A 22,370-nucleotide genomic window follows, 5' to 3' on the forward strand; every position below is an offset into this window, starting at 1 on the left:
TTCAATTCCTGAAATATCTTTGATAACTAAGAAAGCATATTCTTCACTTTGTCCCATGAAAGAAAATTTAAATTTAAATTGAAAGTACCCTTTGCAGCTACCCTCAATTTTCAATCACCTCTGAATCCTGTAAACTGTATACTCTCTTTCTGGGAACATGAGCAAGCTACTCATCATCCACTAAACAGCTTTGTTCTTCTTCTCAACAGGAAAACCCAGCAGCAAACAAGAACCCATGGGACACTTTCAAACCCCCCAGCGAATACCAACATTACACCACAATCAATGTCTTAGACACAGAGGCGAAGGATGCTTTGGAGCTGAGGCCTGCAGAGTGGGAGAAATGTCTGAATTTGCCTCTGGACGTGCAAGAGGGTGACTTTCAAACAGAAGTGTAATACCATCAAAGTGAACTGAGGTGGAGACACAATCATTTGACACTGACACTGAGATTGGGAAAGCCTGACATTTCCACCTGGACAGTGTGACTTTTCTCTGTCAGGACCTTTCTGTGCCAACATCAGTGTTTGCATATGGTAATTTCTCACTGGTCAGGCTAGTGTACAGTTCTCACCACCCTGTGTTGTAAGTACCCGTGGAATGGATTTGAAGGTAATCTTTCTAGATAAACCTCAAGCAACGATTCATGTTGTAACAGCTTCATGTGGTTTAGTTTTCAGAAAACTTCACCATGAAGCACAATGTATATATTTATGCAGTTTTTAAAGTTTATAACAGTCTGTTTGGCCATTACTACACTTTTTACTTTATAATATAAAAGCAAAGTTTTTGTCATTAAATGAATGTTTGTTGAGCTACATTCTTCATTGCTTTAAATGCAATAAAGTAATAATCTCACTTTTATATGAATAATATATTTCACATCTTTATTATTGCAGTTTTCTCTAGAAGGCTCTGAGTAGCTTTCTCTGCTGCAGCTGTGTATAAAATATTTAAAATGTTGTATGGTGTAAATAAACTTTTGTCTACATATCAGTTTTTTAGTGCATTTTATTTTGGATTTGTTGAACAGGAATTTACATATTTATAAAGTTTTCTTTTTCAATACCGACACTGAAAATGTATTCAGAGTTTTAACAGCATACCATTATTACTCCTTTGAGCCTAATGATTTCTCAATGTAATGACAGGTTTGCATAGTGCTTCTGTATTTCCTACTTAGACACCCTTTGGAACAATGTACCATGTAAATGGGGCTTGTCAGAAATCTGCGACCATCATCCTCTTCATAACGTTATGTTCTTTTCTGTCTTCTGGCAACATGACAAGTGGCAGAAAACAGTAGTTTACTCAACAGAGAATGATGCAGGGAAAATGTGTGAGGTGATTCAGTGTGTTGAATGTTTCACAGAAAACCATTTCTACCGGAGTTCTTTATAACATAAACATGAATGAACTTCTTTAAGACCTTAAATATCCACTCTGCATACACTCCAGCAGAAGGAAAAGGAGAATGGGTGTAGCTGTCTCTGGTTTGAAAGTAAGAAGCCTGAGATTAGCCAGTTGTACAAGCAGTTCCCAGTGCCCTCTCTCATAGTGATGCCTCTTGCTTGCTCAGACACATGTTCGAGGAAGGTCAAGAAGGCATTCGGCAATTGCCAGGGCCTTTGGGTGGCTGGAGAATGTATCTTGCAGTCCGAAGCATTGAAGGTAATGGGAAGAAGATGAGGGGTATCCTCAAATGTCCTCAAATGCTTAATTTGATTAGCTTTCAGTTACACCTGAGCTGTGTGGTCTGTGTTTGGAACTCATGTAGATCAGTTCCTTCTCCTGGCAACCTTGGCGACCTTGAGGGACCCTGGGGGACCCTGGTACTTAGGTTGCGAGGGAGAGACATTGGTGCTTCAGTCTTCAAGTGCGCCTCTGAGCTGGAGCCTTAACCACACAGCTCAGGCAGAACCCCTGTCCCACGCTGAAAATGTTCTCAGTGTCAAGGTGTTGAAAGTATATTTTTAATCAGATTTTAAAGATAAAAGTGGTATCATTATGCAAAAAAGGAGTATAACATAAAGATTTTTTCAATAAATTAAATGCTAATTATGATATAATTGTAGAGTCTATTGAATTTATAAGATGACTTTTTTTGGTGAGAAGGAATATTTGATAAATCTTCCCCTTCTCTGACTCTTTCTCCTTTTTATTCCACCCTACATCTCTCTCTTACATATGTACACACACGTGTCTCTTTGTGTGTGTGCACATACATTAGGACTCATAGTTCTCTGCTCCATCTCAGAAACCTATAGCTATGAATGCAACTGTATAGAAAGTCACTCACTCCAATTTGTAAAATCTAAAAGTTTTTGAAAAATTGCATTAGTCAGATGTTTCAAAATATAAATTCAATAAGTTTTAAAACATAGAAGTTCAATACATTAATGTTTCTTCTAAATATTTACTATCCTAAAATAAACCCTTACATTTCTCGTAATTCAGTATTTCATGGCTGTTAATTGGAAATCGCTTACCAAAATAACTGGGGCTGGAAGTTTGGGTTTGCTAGGAGGCATGCCAAGTTACCAGCATGGTTGATTTCTCTGCTTTTTTTTTTTAATCCATATTTTAAAAATACAGATTGAAAGGTCCTTAGGAATCCAAAGTTCAGGAAGCCTCATTCTAGGCGGTCCCATTCTTTCCCATACCTGTGTGCATGCACACAGGCGCGCTCACACGTGTGCGCATACACACACACACATCTTCAAGGCTGAGTTGCAGCTGTCTCCTTTGATGGGGACTACCATCCAGTCTTGGACACTTCCTTCCCAGCTGATTTGTACTCAGAACCCTCCAGGCTCTTTGTGCCCTCGCACTAGGCAGTTTTTACTCTTTCCACATGTCTACATTTCACTTCTACTTCAAGTGAAACATGAATTTCATCTTGATGACGTTTTCCACGATTTCCTGAGCTACAATGAATTCCTCTTGTGAACTCTCTGGACACTGTTTCTGTACTTCTTTTAGGACCTCCCAGCCTTCTACCTTGTTACTTTTTCTGATATCCCCGGTAGACTGTAAGTGCCTAAAGGGCAGATTTCATGTTGGATCCATTTTGTATTTCTTAAGGGACCTAGCACAATAAATTTCACACAATAAATGTTTGTTAAATTATTTGTGGCATTTATTTTAGTATTTCTTAACAGTCATGTACATCAAGTCAAACACTAAAAAGTATTGAACAACTATGATGGATTTGCTACTATCTCAGGCAGTTAGAATTCTGTTGGATCTATGTTTTAGGTAGCTGAAAATTGATTGGAAATATCAGACACTCGTGCAAAATAAGCAATATTATATAAGCATTAATAAATGCTTATTACCATGCACCATCTCCTTCTGTTCTTAGGAATAACATGTAAACCAACAAAAAATTATTCTGTGGGACTGGAGAGATGGCTCAGTGGTTAAGAGCACTTTATTGCTCTTTCAGAGGACCCAGGTTTAGTTCTCAGCACTCAGGTGGCTCACAACTACCAATAACTGTCTCTTGGCCTCTGGCCTCCAGGGGTTCCACACACACATACACATATTTATACAAATACACACTTAACACACACATACACATACCTACGGACCCATACCTGCACACACACCTACACACACACATACCTATAGACACTTACCTACATACATACATACCTACACACAAATCTACAAATACATACCTACATACATATACCTATAGACACACACACACATACCTACAGATACACACACACACACATGTACCTACACACACACATACCTACACATACACATACCTACACACATACATACACATACCTATACACATACCTACACACACACCTACACACACACACACACCCGTTCATGTATTGATTATCATAAATAGCGAGGCTAAGAGCCCTGCTGAATCTCACCATAAATAAATGATGCCCCCAGTATGACAGCTAAGGTCTTCTGGCTCCTAGGCTGCAGCCATTTCCCTGACAGTGTTTTTTCCACTTAGCCCCTTCAGATGATGAAGTTCTGCATTTTGACTGCACATGTTCTGTGGGAATATTTTCAGATAAGAAACAGAGGCTTTAGAACAGAAACATACCAGCTGTCATAGAGTAGAAGAACTGGAGTCGCTCTAGGAGAAATCTGTCACCTGTCCAGAGTAGCAGGCGATCCTGATTGGATCTGCCTGTTGTCCTCAGTGTGGTTTGATTTGTTCTTGATCTAGGTAGAGATAATATTCCAGTGGTTTTGTTACCACCCATTCATGAGCAACACGAGGCCAATAAACCAACTTGAGCTTCCGTCTTCAGCCCATCTGTAGAAATCAGCCGTCAGGATTAAAAAGTCGGTTATTAAACCCATGCTTCAGAAAGTTTAGTGTGTAGATTTAAAATCCTCCTCAGTTTCTCAAAAGAAAAAAAAAATGGTACCAGTCTCTTGTTTTCTACAGTTCCCGTCAGCATCCACTAATGAAATTCCACACATTCCTCATAGGTCATGAAAGTTACAAAACGAATGTGTCTCCAGTGTCTCTGTCTACACAAAGGTTTCCATGGTGACAAAACCATCTTGTCCCTGAGATCCTTCTAGGGTCAGATTTGCAGCTATAAGTGCAGCGGTAAATAGATTTCAGGACCAAGAAAATTAGAATGTAGGAATGGACAAAAAAAAAAAGAAGTCTGGAAATCGATGAGAATGAGAATGTTAATCAATTGAATGTGTCAAACAACCAGTGTAGAGTTAGAGAAAGAGATTCCTTTGAAATATTGCTATGGGAGCCAGGGCCTTGCTGCAAGGCTAACAGGCCAAGCATGTCAGAGATCAGGCAGAACCTTTTCTTTGTGGTTGTCGAGAAAAGGAGAATCAAAAGCCAGGTGTGGGAGGGAGCAAGTCAGGGAATTCTCTCTTTTTATGCAAAGTCATGTGGTGGTATTGTGTTCACCAAAATATTGTGCACCCTCATAAACTTATCTGGGATCAGAGACAGAACAACCACTAGATACAAAGGCTAGAAAATGGTGGCACTCACACCTTTAATCCTAGCACTCCAGAGGTAGAAATCCTTCTGGATCTCTGTGAGTTCAAGGCCACATTGGAAACAGCCAGGCATGGTGGCACATGCCTTTAATCCCAGGGAGTGGTGGTAGAAATCAGAAAGGTATATAAGGCATGAGGACCAGAAACTAGAAGCATTTGGCTGGTTAAGCATTTGACTGATTAAGCTTTCAGGCTTTCTAGCAGCAGTTCAGCTGAGAGCCATTCGGATATGAGGACTCAGAAGCTTCCAGTCTGAGGAAACAAGATCAGCTGAGAAGCTGGCCAGGTGAGGTTAGCTGTGGCTTGTTCTGTCTCTCTGATCGTCCAGCGTTCAACCCAATACCTGGCTCAGGCTTGTTTTTATTAATAAGAACTTTTAAGATTCATGCTACAAAGTCACCTCTGAGAAGGGGGTTCTTCTACCTCCCAGAGCTTGATTGCTTTTTTAAAAAACTTGTTTAAACTCAAGGATAATTCAAAGATCAGAGCCTGAAGAAAACAAGCTGCCTAACTACACTTTGACTAAATTATCAAATAGTCTGTTCAGATTGGTAGCAGGAAGGTTCAGTTTCTAAGACCAAGAGTAGGAATTTGGAAGGTCTATATCTAGCCTCCTCATGGAACTTGTAAACAAGCAGTTCATCCACAGGCTCGCCTAGGAAATTCAAGGAAGGAGAGATCTTTGTAAGAAGCAGTTTCTAGAACACAAATGGCTAGGGAATTTCCTGATGCTTGCTCTTTTCCAAATGCATAGTATTCCAGAACAGTCTCGCCCCAATATATGAAAGCTGGATGCAGAATGGTAGGAAACTGAAGAGTGACAGAAGGTTTCATGATTGCAAGGAGTACAAATTTGGGAGGGACTTCCAGAAGCATGATCCTGGGTCAAGGATCAGCAAGACCAAGAGGGTTAAAATCAAAAGAAGAGGGGTATATATTGGTCAGGACCAAAGGGACTTCATCCTAGGCAAAATGCATCTGCCTTCTTTCACTAATATCAGAGTCACTCGTGGGACCTTTGTCCAGCTGCGAAACTCTTAGCTTTCAAATGTTTATGTGTTTGTAATTTTTCTAAATTTCCAAGAGTGAAACAACTCGGCTTACCTTCAGACGATCGGTGCAGTTGTGCCTTACAATGGATACCATAATGCCAAGACGAATCCATATACATAGGCTCAGATAAAGTTCAAAATGACCACGGATAGAAATTAAGCCTGTTGAAATGAGAGGAATGATTTCATAATTGCCATTGTTCACCCAACAGTGATTAAGAAAAAGCATTGTCTTAGGGGAAAAAAAAGGCATGGCTCTTTAGCAGAACTAATTCCAAAGTGACAATGGTAAATGCTACCAGTGAAAGGACAGCACCTACTTTTGTTTTTAAAAATGCATTTACTTTTCTTTTATGTGTATGGGTGTTTTGCCAGCATTGATGTCAGTTCAGCACATGAATGCAGGTCCCTCAGAGGCCAGAAGAAGGCACAGATTCCCCAGAACCGGAGTAACAGATGGTTGTGAGACACCTTGTGGGTGCTGGGAATCAAACCCTGGTTCTCTTGACAATCAGCTAGTCCTTTTAATCACTGAGCTGCCTTGTCAGCCCCAACAGATGCTGTTATTCTGAGCTTGCCCATCACCTCTTGACCTAGACTCCTGCTTGTTTCTGTAGTGTCGGGATGCTGTTTTGGACATGTTGAAAAGGTGCAACTCTGGTTTGTAAGTCAGTCCTTAAAATGTCAGGAAGAGCTTACATCTAGGGACAAAGCCAAAAGTCACAATGGGAGCAATATTGCAATAAGAGAAAGGTCTAGAACTCAGTCTGAGTTGAAACAAAGGACTGGAAAGCTTTTAAGAGCAGGGAGGTAGGTATAAGTGTGTCCACTAATTTCCCAAGCAACAAAAAGTCCCTTCTATTTTTATGTCAAGAGACACAAAGCTTAAACTAGCAGTAAGCCTCCTGACAAATGAGACTGCTGCATCCCATGGAATTACAAAGTGGACACACGTTCTTCCTTGAATATTACATTTCAAAGGGATGGTTCCCACATCCTTGAGAAAAAGCCTCTGGCAGGTAAAACGGGTGTGAATCTGTTTTAAAATTTTATATCCCAGAGAGGCAGATAAAGAATTTACAAGTTTTCTAAAGCAAAGGCTGTAAGAAAAGTGAGATCAGAGAAATAGTGCAGAAAGAGACTTGTCTAAAGTTTAGTCAAGTTGGGGAGAACATTAAGGCACTCTTGGTACAAGTCAACTAGGAGAGCAGTAACAGAAAAGGAGGTATATTGAAGAACCCTGTCACAGACTTAGTGGTACAGAACAGTCACCTCAAAGCAACCAGAGCATCTGCAATTCTTCACTTTCCGTAAGAACAGAAGTTGCTGTGTCAAAACAGATCTCCTCTTGGAGACCACCCACACAGCACATGAAGACTCTTGGAGAACCAAGATCTGCCTCAAAACCACCCACTCACAGTTGAAGGGCAGACCTCCATTCTGGGGTGACTTTCCAAAGAAGGAAAGAGGCAGAGTTGACAATCAAAGGTCAGCATTTCAATCCCCATGCTTTTGTTTTGCCAACTCAAAATGTACCCATTTTCAGAAACAAACAAAAATGCCTGAGCTAGTATGGATCTCTTCCTACACCCCAGAAATTTAGACTTATGCTCTGAAGGTCATGAGACATTTTAAATATGTGCTGGAATAAAATATTATCCAAAAAATAATAATAAACTTGTGTTCTATTCTGAACTGGAGAGGTGGGTGACTTACAAAGATATATACATTAATTTATTCAACACATTTATTTCAAACCTGTGGCAGGCATTACACATCCTTAAGCCCTAGTGATTCAATCATGAACAAGAAACAGTACCTATTTTCAAGGGACTTAGCATCGTTGAGAGCACGCAGGCAGACAGAATTTTAATAACATAATAGAGCTGCATTGGAGAGAGGAGAGGATGCTATGAGAACACTGGAAAATGTCCAGATACATACAAATAAAAAACACCAAGAAGGATAATCAAGGTGACAGAGCTATGCCAGCCCTAAAATGGCTGCCTTGAGGTCCTAGACTCTGTCTTGGGGCCGTGCCATGTGATGGCTCTGAGCTCCAAGTAACCAGTGTAAATATAGAAACCGCAATTAGTTGTGCAGTTCACAGTGTCTCCAAGATAGATGCCGGCATCTCCTCTGTGAAATGAAGACTCAAGAAGAGCTTCTTAAGAAGTGCCATGCTCCATTCCATGTCAACAGCAGCAGCATTAAATCTGTCCTGAGTACTACAGAGGTATCTTTATATCCTGTCTTACACAACAAGGTGGTCTGTAACTTAAGCATCAACACGAGTAGACCATAAACATGGTGTTTATTTACTCACCCTAGACATCACTTTCCTGGTATTTTTGAAGTGAGATTAACATTTAAATTGGTAGACTTTGAGAAAAGCAGTTTATTCCCCTGGTGTGGTGGGCCTCATCACATCAGTTAAAGAGGAAAAGATTGATTTGCCTTTAGACATAGATTCTTTATCCTAACTACCTCCACTCTACAGCTTTGACATCAGCTCTTTCTTGAGTCCTGCTGCTAGGTTGCCCTACAGACTTGATTCTTAAAAGTAAATCTCTCTCTTTTCATGTATACACATTTTCTTATTCTTTTGGAGAATCCTACAACTAAACATATAACAATGAATCACATTTGGAAACATTTTCAGTCAAATCAAAAATGCATAAGAATAAAGGCCCTTTTATAATCTGAATAGAAAACAACAAAACAAGCAAACAAACAAACATAGAATACCTCTTTCTTTTCTGTAGCTGAAGTTTCTCTCCACGTCCCACCAAGCCCCAGCAGTCCCACTGCCCACTTATAAAATAATCACTCAGAAGCTTATATTAATTAAAATTGCTCAGCCATTAGCTCAGGCTTATTACTGACTAGCTCTTACACTTAAATTAACCCATAATTCTTATTTATGTTTAGCCACATGGCTTGGTACCTTTTCTAATTCTGCCTTCACATCTTGCTTCCTCTGTGTTTGGCTAGTGTCTCCTGATTCAGCCTTCCTGTTCCCAGAATTCTCTTCTCGTTTGTGCTGCCTATACATCCTGCCCGGCTACTGGCCAATCAGCATTTTATTTATTAACCAATCAGAGCAACACATTCACAGCATGCAGAGCGATATCCACAGCACTTTTCCACATGGGAATTCACTCATGCTCAGGAACTCTTAACATCAAGCCTCTGGCAATAATTAAACTCCTTCCAAAAGATTATGATCTGTGTACAAATGTTCACTTAATAATAAAAATTAACCTAATAGCATAGTCTCTCACTATTTTTTATTTTGCAAAGACAGACTGAGGTCTATGAAACAGGTGATGGGTGGTTCAACAAAGTCTTATCATCAATTGAGACAATTCAGCCAGAAAAATATTGAAGAAGTCTGGAAGAATGACTGAGAACATCCTCAAAACCCAAGTTTGAGTTTGATTCAACCTAAGAGCATAGGTGACAGAGATCCCAGTTCTATATAAAATACAAAAAGGGTGACATTTACTTATAGTATTATCATGTATTCAAAATCGGTTTGTTTTTAAGTTCAGTGTTTAAGATACATTTAATCTTTTAAGTGGGCAGGGATTGCTGGGGATGGAACCTATGGCCTTGGGCATGACCAGGTGAGCATTCCAAAAACTGAGCCACATTCCCAGCCCAGCATATGACTTTTAAGTGATGCAATTTTTTTTTCACTGATATGTACAGGATAAACTCTCTCCAAAATACAATCCAGGGTAATTAGTATTAGTTTCTCAATTAGACAAGTAGGGCATAAAAATTGTGAGTTTAATGTTGTTTGTGACAATAATTCGATAATTGTGGAGAAGAGATCTGTTCTACTCGTTTTATTTCATGGCCATAACATCATATAGAGAGAGAAGGATGCTGCAGGAGGTGACTGACATCTGTCAGTTCTGTAGACTGGGGAGGAAGACAACATAGTCCATCAAGAAATCACAGCAAATCGTTAATAGAGAGAGGAGATGGGAGAGTTTGACTTTGTCCCACAAGGGATTACCTGGTATTTCCTTGGAACATTATGGAAAACTTCAACTCTTGGGGTATAATTAAGACAGCTTATCAAGCAATCATAAATAAAAGGTACATATTGTCTTGAGGAATGTTTTTATTTATTTGGGGATCTGTTTCTCCTTGTAGAATTGCGATTAAAGTGCGGGAGGAAAAGAATGCAAAAGCAGTCAAAGAAAGATGAGTTGTGTCCCCACAGCTCACCAGCATTTCTATCAAATGCTGCTCTAAGTCCAGTTGTGGTACTTTTTTGTTGTTGTCTGGGAACTGAAGCAAGGACCTTGGTCATACCAAACAAGTGTTCCACCACTGAGCTGCATTTCCCAAGCCCTGCCTCATATTTTTCAATGCAATGCCTAGCGACTACTAGTTCTAATTCTTACAAAGAATAAAGTGCTGTCCCCCCAAAATAAAAACTACATCAATAACTTTCTTCAATATTAGCCCAGGGAAAGAGTAATTCTGGAGATAGAAATGTCAAGTGGGCTGTGTATATTGGCAGATAAAGTTTGGTATCCTCCACAAAATGGTAATCCACAGTTGCCATTTGTGTTACATAAACAGGACAAGATGAACGAGTTTAGATCTATTTCTATACGAACGCCGACTGCCTGCTGTCTTTAATTACAACAGCTAAGTGTTTACCCAGTGAGTTCTGTGCTGGAGTCTGACAGGGTTTTTCCGAGGCTGCCCTGGCTTCATTTTCTCCTTCACTGGAACAAAGGGAAACTGAGCACCAGAGGCAGCTGGCTGCACCCTTCTCCAACGACCCCCATCCTCTCAGCGACCCAGAGCTCTGAAAAGCAGAATAAGGGAAGCAGAGCCACACCTGCCTGCATCTAGGCATCTCAAGACTCAGCAGGAAGATTCCACTACCTCACTATTCTAAAAACAGGAATATTCTCGAGGACCCTCATCAACTTTTATTATGAGGTTATTATGGCAGGAAGTACCCCTTGCTTTTATTTTAGGATCTTGGGGGCATGGTTTTAGGAGCTTTTAGGCAGCTGTTCATTTTCCTCTATATTCAAAGTTCTGAAGATCCAATCTCCAGACAGATAAACTGTATCAGATGCCCCATCTGATGAGTGGAGTTGAACAGAGCATCTCTTGCGCAATCTCATCCCTGGACTGTCATCAGATGGCTGACATCTGGTCCCACTTTTCTTCATGGAGTGGGGCAAGCAGTAAGCCTACCCATTTGCCATGCTTCAGATTGATACTCTCAACACTAGCGTGGGCTCTCAGCATTGCTCACCTGCGCACTCCCTTGCCAGGAAGCTCATGTAGTCGGCTGCTTTAGAGAGGAAGGGGGTGAGGTGCGTATGAAACTGTTCTGGCCACTCACATGAGTGGTGCTTGTGATGGAGTGCCAGTCTCAGCGAGGACCGAGTGCTTTGCTCTTAATGCAGAGAAGCACGGAGGAGGAGGAAGCCAAACAAACCTCTACCCTGCCAGGCTTGGCAGAGAACCACAGAGCACTTCACAGAAACCCATTCTGGTCCTCCTCAACAGGGACCAGACACTGGTTATTGGCACTGTTTATTTGAATTGAGGTGCAGAATATTTTATCTGATGAAAAAATTTTAGGCTCTCAAAATACGCAAATTTTAAGTCGCATGTGATATTTCTCAGGACAGGCCCCAAAGCATCAGATCCTAGAGAGAGATCATTTCACATCATTTCTTCTAAAAGATAGTCCAAGGAAATTAGTATTACCATTCTCAGTAACCATACGGCACACATATTTCTCAGGAACTCAAGCAGAGAACCTCGATGTTTATGCCACATGTTTCTGGGACATCACAGAGCTGAGGCTGCACATCTTTCTGTTGAGATCGACATTATGACAGCCACGTGTTTATGAGCAGAATGCTAGCCCTCGCCTACAATTCCAAAAAGCTTCGCTTCAGCACAGCTGTGCAGAGACCTTCCTGGACCTGTTTTAATTAGTATCATTAACTTCCTATTTTTCAGCCCTCGCATTGTAGAGTTTCCAGAATTTATTTGACACTCAGAAAAAAAAATCTCTGAATATCATTTTATCATTGGGATAAATTCTCCTGCTTTATTGGTGCATCCAAAGAAAAGTCCTAGACACTCACCGGCACTTATCTAGCTGCATATAATAAATAGTCCTGCATATTCTGTATGCTTGTATGTCCCCTGATCAGACAATGGAAGTCTAGATATATTTGATGTGTTGAGCATGAAGAGAGCTGAACAGTCTTCTCCATTTCTTGTTCATAGCCAAAGATCCAAATCAAGGTCATTTAGACATGGGTCCTCTTCTAAGTCCCAAGTTATGTTTACATACACCTCATCATTTCAAAATTCTACATATTAGAAGTCCTAATGCTAACAAATTTATTTTAAAACATGATGGAAGATACTGTTTTCAAAATACAAATTAGATAATAACATCAATTTACGAGTCTGCCTGGTAATCAATGATTTTGTTTTTTATGATCATTATTTTTAGGGACCAACGGACGAGGAACTAGACAGAGGAAGAAAGGCAGAAAGAAAAGGAGGGAGGAGAGAAAATGAGAATAGGAGTGAGAGAGAATTGTCAGCTGAGTTGAGAGAAACACAAAGGTATATATAGAAAGCAATCTGGAGACAAAACAACTCTGTGCTTCTCTCCTTGCCAAAAGCATGGAAGACTCCTGGGGACCACAAAGCATCCACACTGTGGAGGGAAACTGAGAAAAAGAAGGAGGTGCTGAGGTGCAGTGGGATGGCAAGGCATGGTAAACCTTTGAAGGGGAAGAAAAGTACAGGTGATGGAGACCTTGATAAGTCACCAGCAGGGATGGGGAACCACCGGGTGCTTTCAAAGGCTGGCCTCGGGGCCAGCCCAGCTGTGTGCCAGCTGTTATTGTGAGAAACGAATGAAGCTCCTGTTTCTTCTAACACAGAATTTTCATCTATGTCTCTAGAGAAAACTGGTTCTCTAGTAGTGCATATTGTCTTAGTTAGGGCTTCTACTGCTGTGATGATACACCATGACCAAAAAGCAAATTGGGGAGAAAAGGGTTTATTTGGCTTACACTTCTATATTGCTGTTCATTGTTGAAGGAAGACAGGAAAAGAACTCAAACAAGGCAAAATCCTAGAGGCAAAAGCTGATACAGAGGCCATGGAGGGGTGCTGCTTACTGATTTGCTTCCCCTGGCTTGTTCAGCCCACCTTCTTATAGAACCCAGGACCACCAGCCCTGAGATGGCACTACCCTCCGTGGGCTGGGCCCTCCCCCATCAATCACTGAGAAAATGCCTTACAGCTTGATCTCATGGAGGCACTTCGTCAACTTCCTCTCTGATGACTCTAGCTTGTGTCAAGTTGACACACAAAACCAGCCAGTACACATGGTTTAACGTAATGGCAAAAACATTATTGCACCATAGAAACATTAGGAGTGTCTGGAGAAAATCACGCCATTTTCCAAGCTGCTTGAGGTACATTTCTATATATTGCTAAAGTAGCAATCAAGATTAAGCGCACAATCACTCAGGCTCATTTCCTGACTCCTTGTAAGAATAAGCACTTTATTCCCAGTGGGTTGAAGGGAGCAATTGTTCTGATTAGCTATGTAGGAAGGATTAAAAGAGTCTGTCGGACAGAAAAATATGTGGCCAAGGAGAAAAGGAGAGAGAAAGCAGAGAACATGGGCATGTTCCTACTTCCTGGGAGTGTAGGAGATAAGGCAGCCCAGTGGATGGATGAAGCACAATATACTTACTCTGTGGTCTCCTGAGAGTCTAAATTAGAGTCTACAATTCTGATGAAGAATCTGACTCCTAAAATGTATATACACCATGATTCATTAGATCAGAAAAATATCCAAAGGTAACATTGATGACATTTGCATCAGTGAAGAAGGAATATGACTGTATTCCCACAGCAGAAGTTCCTAAACCCTAGGTCTTATGGGATGCTGCAGTAATGTCAGCCCTGGTTAGAAGGAATGTCCACAGTTCTACACTTCCTTCCTATGGGGAGATATTCACTATCATGCATACCTCATCTCACTCTTAAGTAAAAATAGCTTAGAGCATTATTTTTCCTTTACTTAGTAAATGTTTCTTTTGAATGATAGTTTTTTTTAATTATTTTTTAATGCTACTGAATGCTTCAAAACTCTCTCAAAAGAAGAGAAGAAAATATCTTGTATGGTAATCGTTGTAAACCACTGTATTACAGGAGCCAGCTTGGCATCCATCACTTGGTCACATAATCTAATCAAAGAGGCCTGAAACTCCTTCTTCCTCCTGAAAGAGTAGATGGTCTTAAAAACAAGATAAGATTGAAGGAGAAGAGAGAGAAGGAAGATGGGGAGGAGGAGGAGGAGGAAGTAGAAGAAGGAGAAGGGAAAAGGAAAAAAACAAAACAAAACAAAATAAAAACAGTCTTTCCTCCCTGACTAAAGTAATGAAAGCAACTGGGAACTAGTTTGTTGGAAACATTTTCAGACATTTCCTGATATAACGAGAAAGATTAAATGGGCAGATTAGGGTGTTAACGAGAGAGGAGAGAGAGAGAGAGAGAGAGAGAGAGAGAGAGAGAGAGAGAGAGAGAGAGAGAAAACCTGTGCTACCATTAGTTGGTAATGGGGTGACAATCCTAGTGAGGTGATGTCATCGCCTTGTCCGTAAGAGATTTTTACATTCATTGGTTCCAAGGCAGATCAGTTTTCTAATCTGAAATGATACCGTTCAATATAAATTAATTGTGGTGATCATTTATTAATTTCTGCCTGAGGCCGGCTCCTGCTGACTTGAACTCTGACCCCTCCTCTGCAGAGCTAGCAGGTCCGATGTGAAACAGCAACAATCATCTAAGCTTGTGTTGTGCTCAGCCTCATTTGCCTGCCATACCAACCTTGGGAATGTTCCAGAACAATTTCCCCAGGGCAGTGATAAACCCAAAGTTCCCCTCACACAGGAGAATATTTGCAGCCTTTGCTACAATTGCATCTGCTTTTTAGCCACTGAGTTTGTTCTGGTGTTGCCAAAAGAAGCATTGGGCCTCTGCTATTTACAGAAAGAATAGGATCGAAGAGAATCACTTGCCCTGGCTTATGTGAAAATCCACCTGTAGGTAAACATGGTGGACCCTGATCTAGTAAAGGCTCACAGAGACTTGTAGATACTTATTGTCTGTCCCGTAATGAAAGCCCATGCTGAAATTTCAGAGTGTTACCTAACCACGTGATAATAAATATCATTAAAACTGCTTCAACATCTCTCTGTCGTCCGTGTTGAAAAGAGAAAAGGCACAGCATGTTTCTCTACTCTAAGACGTTTGGGGGCACTTGGAGAATTTCAAATAATAGAATTTTTCTTTTTCTTTTTTTTTAAATCCAACTTATGCTTGCATCACAAGCAAGCATTTGAATTATTTGAGCCACTGAAACACACCAGGGCACTCTGCCCTCCCCGTCACCATCCGCTGCACCAAGTGAGTCGGGAGGTAAGCATCGCTGCAATCAAGCGCCCCATCCAAGCGCTAAGGAAGATGTGTTCCTCTCGGAGCCTGTTTTTCAGATGGTTTTGCCTTGAATGTCTGAAATCAGAGCTTTTGTGGGGATTGCTGTACCACTGTTTTATGATCAGCATAGCCCCACAATGAATTCTCCACTTTTCCAAAGAAAAATAAACGTTTTTATTTGAAGTTCAAAATGGGAGTTGCAAAACTAATTCTGGAACAAAACTTTCCCTAGCACATTTACTACTTCCCCTCATGATCACTCACGTCCTTGAAAAATTAAAATAAAGCAAGAAAGAAAACATGCTGACAGGAAAATTGCTTCTGAATTATCATGTACCCCAGACGGGAAGATATTTAAGAAAACAGTAAAAGAATAATTAAAGGTTAAAAAAAGTTTCTAGCAAACTGATTTAAAGTTTTGCTCCATTTCAGCAATAGGGCCAACACGGGAAGCTTGAGCCACAGAAGCAGTGCCCCACAGAACACCGGAAGCTGTGTTTTCTGGATCTCAGCTGGACTTATGCCATGACGACCCATCCAGAAGCCATGCTCGCTGTATTCAGAATGCTCAGACACTTGATATAACTGTCGATTTTCACAGGGTCTTGAGCTGTACCCAGGACTGGCTTCAAACTGGCAGTCTCCATACACCTGGCTGGGATCACCCAGAGTGCAATGCCACCCCAGACTTTTAAAATAATCCCAATGCTCTTCTTCTCATGGTATTCAGAGACTACCATGATATTTTGACACACAGGAGAAGCATGTGTGCTGCCTTTGCCATTGTGGGTGAAATGAAAAGGACAGGTATTTAAGCGTGGAGGTTCATTACAAGAGATCATTTTTGCAGAGCCATTGCTGTGGATGATTGATTGATAAATAAAACACTGATTGGCCAGTAGCCAGGCAGGAAGTACAGGTGGGACTAGCAGAGAGGAGAACTGAGAAAAACAGGAAGGCGGAGAGGAGGAGACGACAGCCTACCGTCCAGGGAGCATCATGTAAAGGCAACAGGTAAAGCCATGGAACATGTGGCAACATGTAGATTAACAGAAATGGGCTGAGTGTAAGAGTAAGAGCTAGACAATGGTAGGCCTGAGCTAATAGCCGAGCAGTTTAAATAATATAAGCATCTATATGTTTATTTTATAAGTGGGCTTTGGGACTGCCAGGGCTTGGCGGGACACGATGAGAAAAACTCCAGCTACAATCCATTAATGTGATTTATCTGTGAACCTAGTATTGCACTCTGATTTTCTTTTTTTTTTCCCTTGAGTATCTAGAAGTAATTACAACATAGTGATTTTTACCACCAAGGCTCTTCCATGATTAGTGGACAAATACCAAGAGAGTGGAAAATACAAAGACTGTCTTGGCATGGTGATAGAGCAGTGTTAACTTTGAGGATACACCAGGATCTCGGGGACCCTTGGAGCCCAGGCACCCACCACACACTGCAACAGCAAAACCACCTTTTATCAAATGGTAATGGGAAAATATACAGTAGGGATCACATGTTATTAACATTTGCCTCGTTAAGATATCGGGATAATCGATGTTAATTTAAGTAAATGAAATGACAATATAACTTTTGCAAAGTGGAAAAGAACAAAGCATATGCTGACGATTCTGTCTTACAGACTAAGATCTCCTTAAATGAGAAGAAATAAACCACCCGACTTAAGACAAGCTCAGCAAAGGGAAATTATGCCTGGTACTGTAAGGCTAGCTATCTCCGCTCACCTAGTGAGGTATTGAATCTAAGGGGAGAACCTACCTCTGTCACCTTCCCAAACCATTATCATTTTTAACTTCATTCTAAATATGTATCATTATACCCACAGATAAGTGTAGCTCTCTCCCCTCACCCAAAGAAGGGAGAAAAAAAAAAGCTTCCTTTGACAGCAGGTAGAGACTATTACAGAAACCCACAACTGGTGAAAATACAGACAACAACTGATCCCGAGTACCTAGACCCCGTTGATAGAACACAATCTCTATACCTGAGGCTTAGGGAACATTACGGAAGAGAGGGCAGAAAAATCGAAGAGCCAGGGAGCCTGGAAGTGTGCTCTGAGACTCTGCCTTCTCTACGTGACAAAATGTGGTCACCTAAACAAGACTTGCCCAGTGACAACACCAACTGACATGCCAGTGAGGGTGAGGGAGCTCTCACAGAGTCTCACACCTGGATGAAGAGATGCAGGCAATTAAGGATATCTGAAAAAGGGAGGAAGAATTAGCCTTCCACTAACTGGTTATCCAATGCCAAGTGGTCAGCCCTAAAACCATGTGTGTATGAGCAACACTAAATGGACTCAGCAAGCTGTATTTATATATTTATTCATGTATGTGTATAACATTAATAATTTTTTAAAAGCTGTGAAGTTGAAAGGGGACAAGGAGACAGGAGAAGGGATGGAGGGAAGGAAAATATTTTTTAATTAGAGCCGGAAGATGATGTAAATACAGTACATATGTGTGAAATAAAAACTAAATTTAATGAAAAAAAAACTACCTAAAATCTACAACTAAAAAAAAAATGCATCGTTTGTCCATAAAGTATAATAAACACCTAAAGAAACTCAACGAGAAGGAAGAAGTGTGTTGACTATCATTGTCTTATGTAAGCTGTGCCTCTTGCCTGTCTGTTCATCTCTTGCATTACCTTGACCTGACTCGGCTCTAGCTATGCTGGTTTCCATGTACACAACAGGCATCACTTCATGCTTAGAATGGTCAGGCTGGACCACACACAGCTAGTTCACCATTGGCTTAGGCCTTTCTCAGTGAAGCTCATGTGAGCACCTGTTGTGTGTGCACCTCTTTACCATGATCAGGGTCTTCATCATTTTGTTCTGTTCATTCCATATGGCTTCTGCCACAACCAAACACATGATATATCTTCTTGTTTGCTATATTTTTGTATAGTTTCTGTTCTTACACTCTCTGAGAAAATAGAAATCCCCTAAATGCAGGAGTTTTAATCTACTCTATTACTGATGCATTCCATGTAGCTAGAATAGTGCCCGACATGTAGACAATGCTCAGAAAATACTTTTTCAATATGAGTTTGAATGAACAACAGGAATAGTGACACAAAACGGCTAAGGTTGCTATTTCTCATGAGAGGCCCTAGAGAACTATTTGAGTTTTTATCTTGTGCATTATTATCTTAATAAGAACAATAAAAAATTTATACAAAAGGGAGGCATTAAAATTTCAGAATTAATAGAAAATATAAATTTGAGTGTTGGGCAAGAAAAAAATGAGAGGGAGGAAGGTAGGACAGGATTTATGGAAGAAGCAGAAAGAGTTAGGTAATGGCATTGAGAATTGAGCAGTAGGAAGTGAAAGATCATGACAAGAGAAGCCTGATAGAGGCCCCACAAGAGAACAGCATGGCTCTGGCTCTTATGACTATTCTTAAAAAATAGGCTTATTGATATATACATAAATGTTGTAAAATAATCCTTCTGTACACTGAAGATGTGTTGCTCTCATTGTCAATAAAGAGCTGATTGGTCAATGGCTAAGCAGGAAAAGATTAGGCAGGAGAGCCAAACTGAGAGGATGTCAAAAAGAAGGGCCAAGTGACAGGGGTCACCAGTGAGAAGCAGAGGAAATAGAAAATAAATATACTATGCTGAAAAAAGGTACTGCCACATGGTAAAGTGTAGATAAGAAATATGGGTTAATTTAAGATGTAAGAGCTGGTTAGTAACAAGCCTAAGCTATTGGCCGAGCATTTATAATTAATAATAAGTCAATGTGTAGTTATTTGGGAGCTGGATGGCATGACAGAACACCCCACCTACATATAAAAATACATTTTTCCTCATTCCAGTAATTTTACTTACAACAGAATTGGTTTCTTTTTCCCCCAATCTTTAGGGACACTTGGCATTGGCAGCCAGAGGGAAAATCTGCAGTAAAGTCAAATTCATTCTGCCCTAGTCCCAGTTTGGGCATCTCATTGGCTCAGTCCAGGACCAGTTCTGCTGTAGCAGGAGTCTTAGAAGGTCTTGTTAATAAAATCAAACCTGTGCTACGTATTGGGATGAACTGGAAGATCAGAGAACCAGAACAAGCCACAGAGAACCTCACCTGGCCAACTTCTCAGCTGATATTGTTTCCTCAGACTGGAAACCTCTGTGTCCTCATATCTGAATGGCTCTCAGATGAACTGTGCTGCTCAAAACCTAAAAGCTTAACCAGCCAAATGCTTCTTGTTTCTGGTCTTCACGCCTCATATATCTTTCCTTTCTACCATCACTCCCTGGGATTAAAGGTGTGTGTCACCATGCCTGGCTGTTTCCAATGTGGCCTTGAAGTCACAGAGATCCAGAGGGATTTCTTCCTCTGAAATGCTAGGATTAAAGGTGTGAGTGCCACCATTTTCTAGCCTTTGTATCTAGTGGCTGTTGTGTCTCTGACCCCAGATAAGTTTATTAGGGTGCACAATATTTTGGGGAACAGAATGCCACCACATTCTGCTACCAGAGGCATTAGCGACTCCTCATCCATGGAGTCAGAATCAATGATGACAGTGCTCTGGACACTGCCAGGAGAAATTAATCCAGCCCTGCCCTGCCCCAAAGACCCAGCTATACAGGGATCCTGCCTCCTCTGGTCGGCGGCTGTGGCCCAATGATAATTCTGCAGCCATATACTGGCCAGCAGGTGAGGGACAGGGTACATGTTGAAGAGTAGGGGTTTGGTAGGAGGAGTAGCAGTAGAAGAGCCTATTGGAGATGGTAATCCAGAGGAGCTAGTATGAACCCCATTGCCCGTTGGCTTTGGCTTCATTTGAGGTGGCTCCAGTGTTGGGCAGGATGGCCACTGCTTTGAGATCTCTCACTCCCAGGTTAGAGTAGGCCAGAGAGTTCATCCTCTACTTGGCATCCTCCTTCACTGAGGTGGTACCACCCTTGACATCAAGTGCAGGCCTCAACACAGTTGGCATTTCAGAGTCTGGGCAGAAGTCAGATAACTTGGTAGGAGTTAATGTTGCTACCTGGAGCTGATAGTCTTGGCAAAGCTGGTGCTTGGGAGAGAAGGAAACTCATAGGGCTGCAGAGGTTTGGACCAAAACTACAAATTTATAATATATATATGACTTGATTAGTTTGAGCACATGCATATGTGTGAAAATGTCACTGTGATCAAGAAAATAAACAGATATCTGTGTTCTTTTTTTATTTTTAAGATCAGAAAGACCATTTAGAATGAAATTGATTGAGTTAAATGTTTAAATGCACAATAGATTCCTGTTAGGCATTATCTCTTGTAGCAGATCTCTAGAACTTATTCATCTTGCATAACTGAAGTTTTCTACCCATCAGTGACTTTGTAAGAGCTTGGAAATAGCAGGATTTTTATAGGTGAAGGCATACACTCATAGGGCGCATGACTTCACAAAGCATGCACTCGATGTTGCTCAGACATGTAATCCTGCATAGGAAAAAAACTTGCAGCAGCCCTCATGGGCTGAATCCTGGGGGATATCAGTGACAACTGAATGAGTCTTCCTGACCACTGGCAGACCTCAAGAATGAGCTGCCAGCAGCTTAATCCAGGAAGATGACTATTCTCTCCTGCAACCCAAGCTCAAAATAATAGACGACAAGGCAATGTGAAAATGACAGCTACCAAAGCCATGCCTGTTTTATTAGAAGGAAGCAGGTTCTAAAAATGAGAAGAATCGGACCAGTAACCACAAGGATAAAAATGCCCAGGAAGTCAAGAGTGAATGCATATTTACCATCACTCATTTCCCTGTGTAACCAGAAGGGAAAGAGTTTAACGGAGGGAAACAGAAAAGGACGGCACCACATGTAGCCAAGGAACACAGAAAGGGCAGAGGAGCCGTAGCAATGATTCTTAGAACAAAATCTGTACTGTCAGCTTCCTGTGGACAAATTAAAGGCCAAGCAGACATCTTGTTGTTTATGGGTACAAACTAATGTCTACCCCAAACCTATACATGCAGTTATAAAGAAGCACCAGTCATAAAAGATTCATTCCTGTCATTGATGCACCCATCCATTCAATAAATGGTCATCGAATGCCTCCTGTGTGCTACGAGGTTTGCTGAGAAGTAGAGCACAGTGGTAGCGGAAAATGAATATGGTGCCAAGCCTTGTGGAGCATGAGGTATTGTGAAGATTGTGAAGTTCCTCCTGAATTCATGAAGTAAAAGAGTTCCATGGACAAGGGAAGGGCTAGGACACAGTGCCATGAGACATTATCAACAAAGAATTTGACTTGTTTGTAAATTTAGCTCATATTCACAGACAGCAGTGAATGAGCAGTGGTCTGAAGATGAGTACTTCAGTCTAGTACAAAGGCCTTGGGACTGGAAAAACAAAAAGAATGGGTCATCTGAAGAGGACCATGTACTGAAGGATACAGAAGAGCTGCTGATGAATTTGAGACTTGGTAGTGGCCACACTGAATGAAACATTGCAACTGTAGGCCACCTTGTAAAAGGTTGTCTTTATTCCCAGAAACATTTATTTCTTTTATTCAAAGAAACTTTGAAATATTTAAACAGGGAAGTTCTGGTCTACCTTTTGACATCATTATATTTCGAACATGAGAAGAATAGACTAGGTGAGAGTAGATGGGAAAGACAAGTTAGGATGTAACATAGTAACAAAAGTCAACTGTCTCCCTAGAGAATATGGTACATGTAGAAATGTGTGTTCAGATTAAAGTGTTAATTAAGTGGTTAACTTACCTGTACTAATGGTTGGTTGGCTAGAT

The 22,370-nt window shown here is 40.9% G+C and overlaps 1 protein-coding gene and 1 pseudogene across 4 annotated transcripts in view; one reads left to right on the forward strand and one right to left on the reverse strand.

The window, feature by feature from the left end:
- Window positions 1-3,129, forward strand: part of Adgrb3 (adhesion G protein-coupled receptor B3) — a 738,549-nt gene extending 735,420 nt beyond the window's left edge. For all 4 annotated transcript variants that reach the window (XM_028868115.2, XM_028868116.2, XM_028868112.1 and 1 more), the window contains one exon: window positions 210-3,129. In XM_028868115.2, the coding sequence (XP_028723948.1) occupies window positions 210-398 (189 nt within the window). In that variant the 3' untranslated portion in view covers window positions 399-3,129. The remainder of the gene's footprint in view (window positions 1-209) is intronic.
- A 14,581-nt stretch (window positions 3,130-17,710) lies between these two features.
- On the reverse strand, window positions 17,711-20,616 carry LOC114692352 (annotated as a pseudogene).
- Between the last annotated feature and the right edge of the window lie 1,754 nt (window positions 20,617-22,370).

This window comes from Peromyscus leucopus, chromosome 16_21 (assembly GCF_004664715.2).
Source record: "Peromyscus leucopus breed LL Stock chromosome 16_21, UCI_PerLeu_2.1, whole genome shotgun sequence".
NCBI lineage: Eukaryota > Metazoa > Chordata > Mammalia > Rodentia > Cricetidae > Peromyscus > Peromyscus leucopus.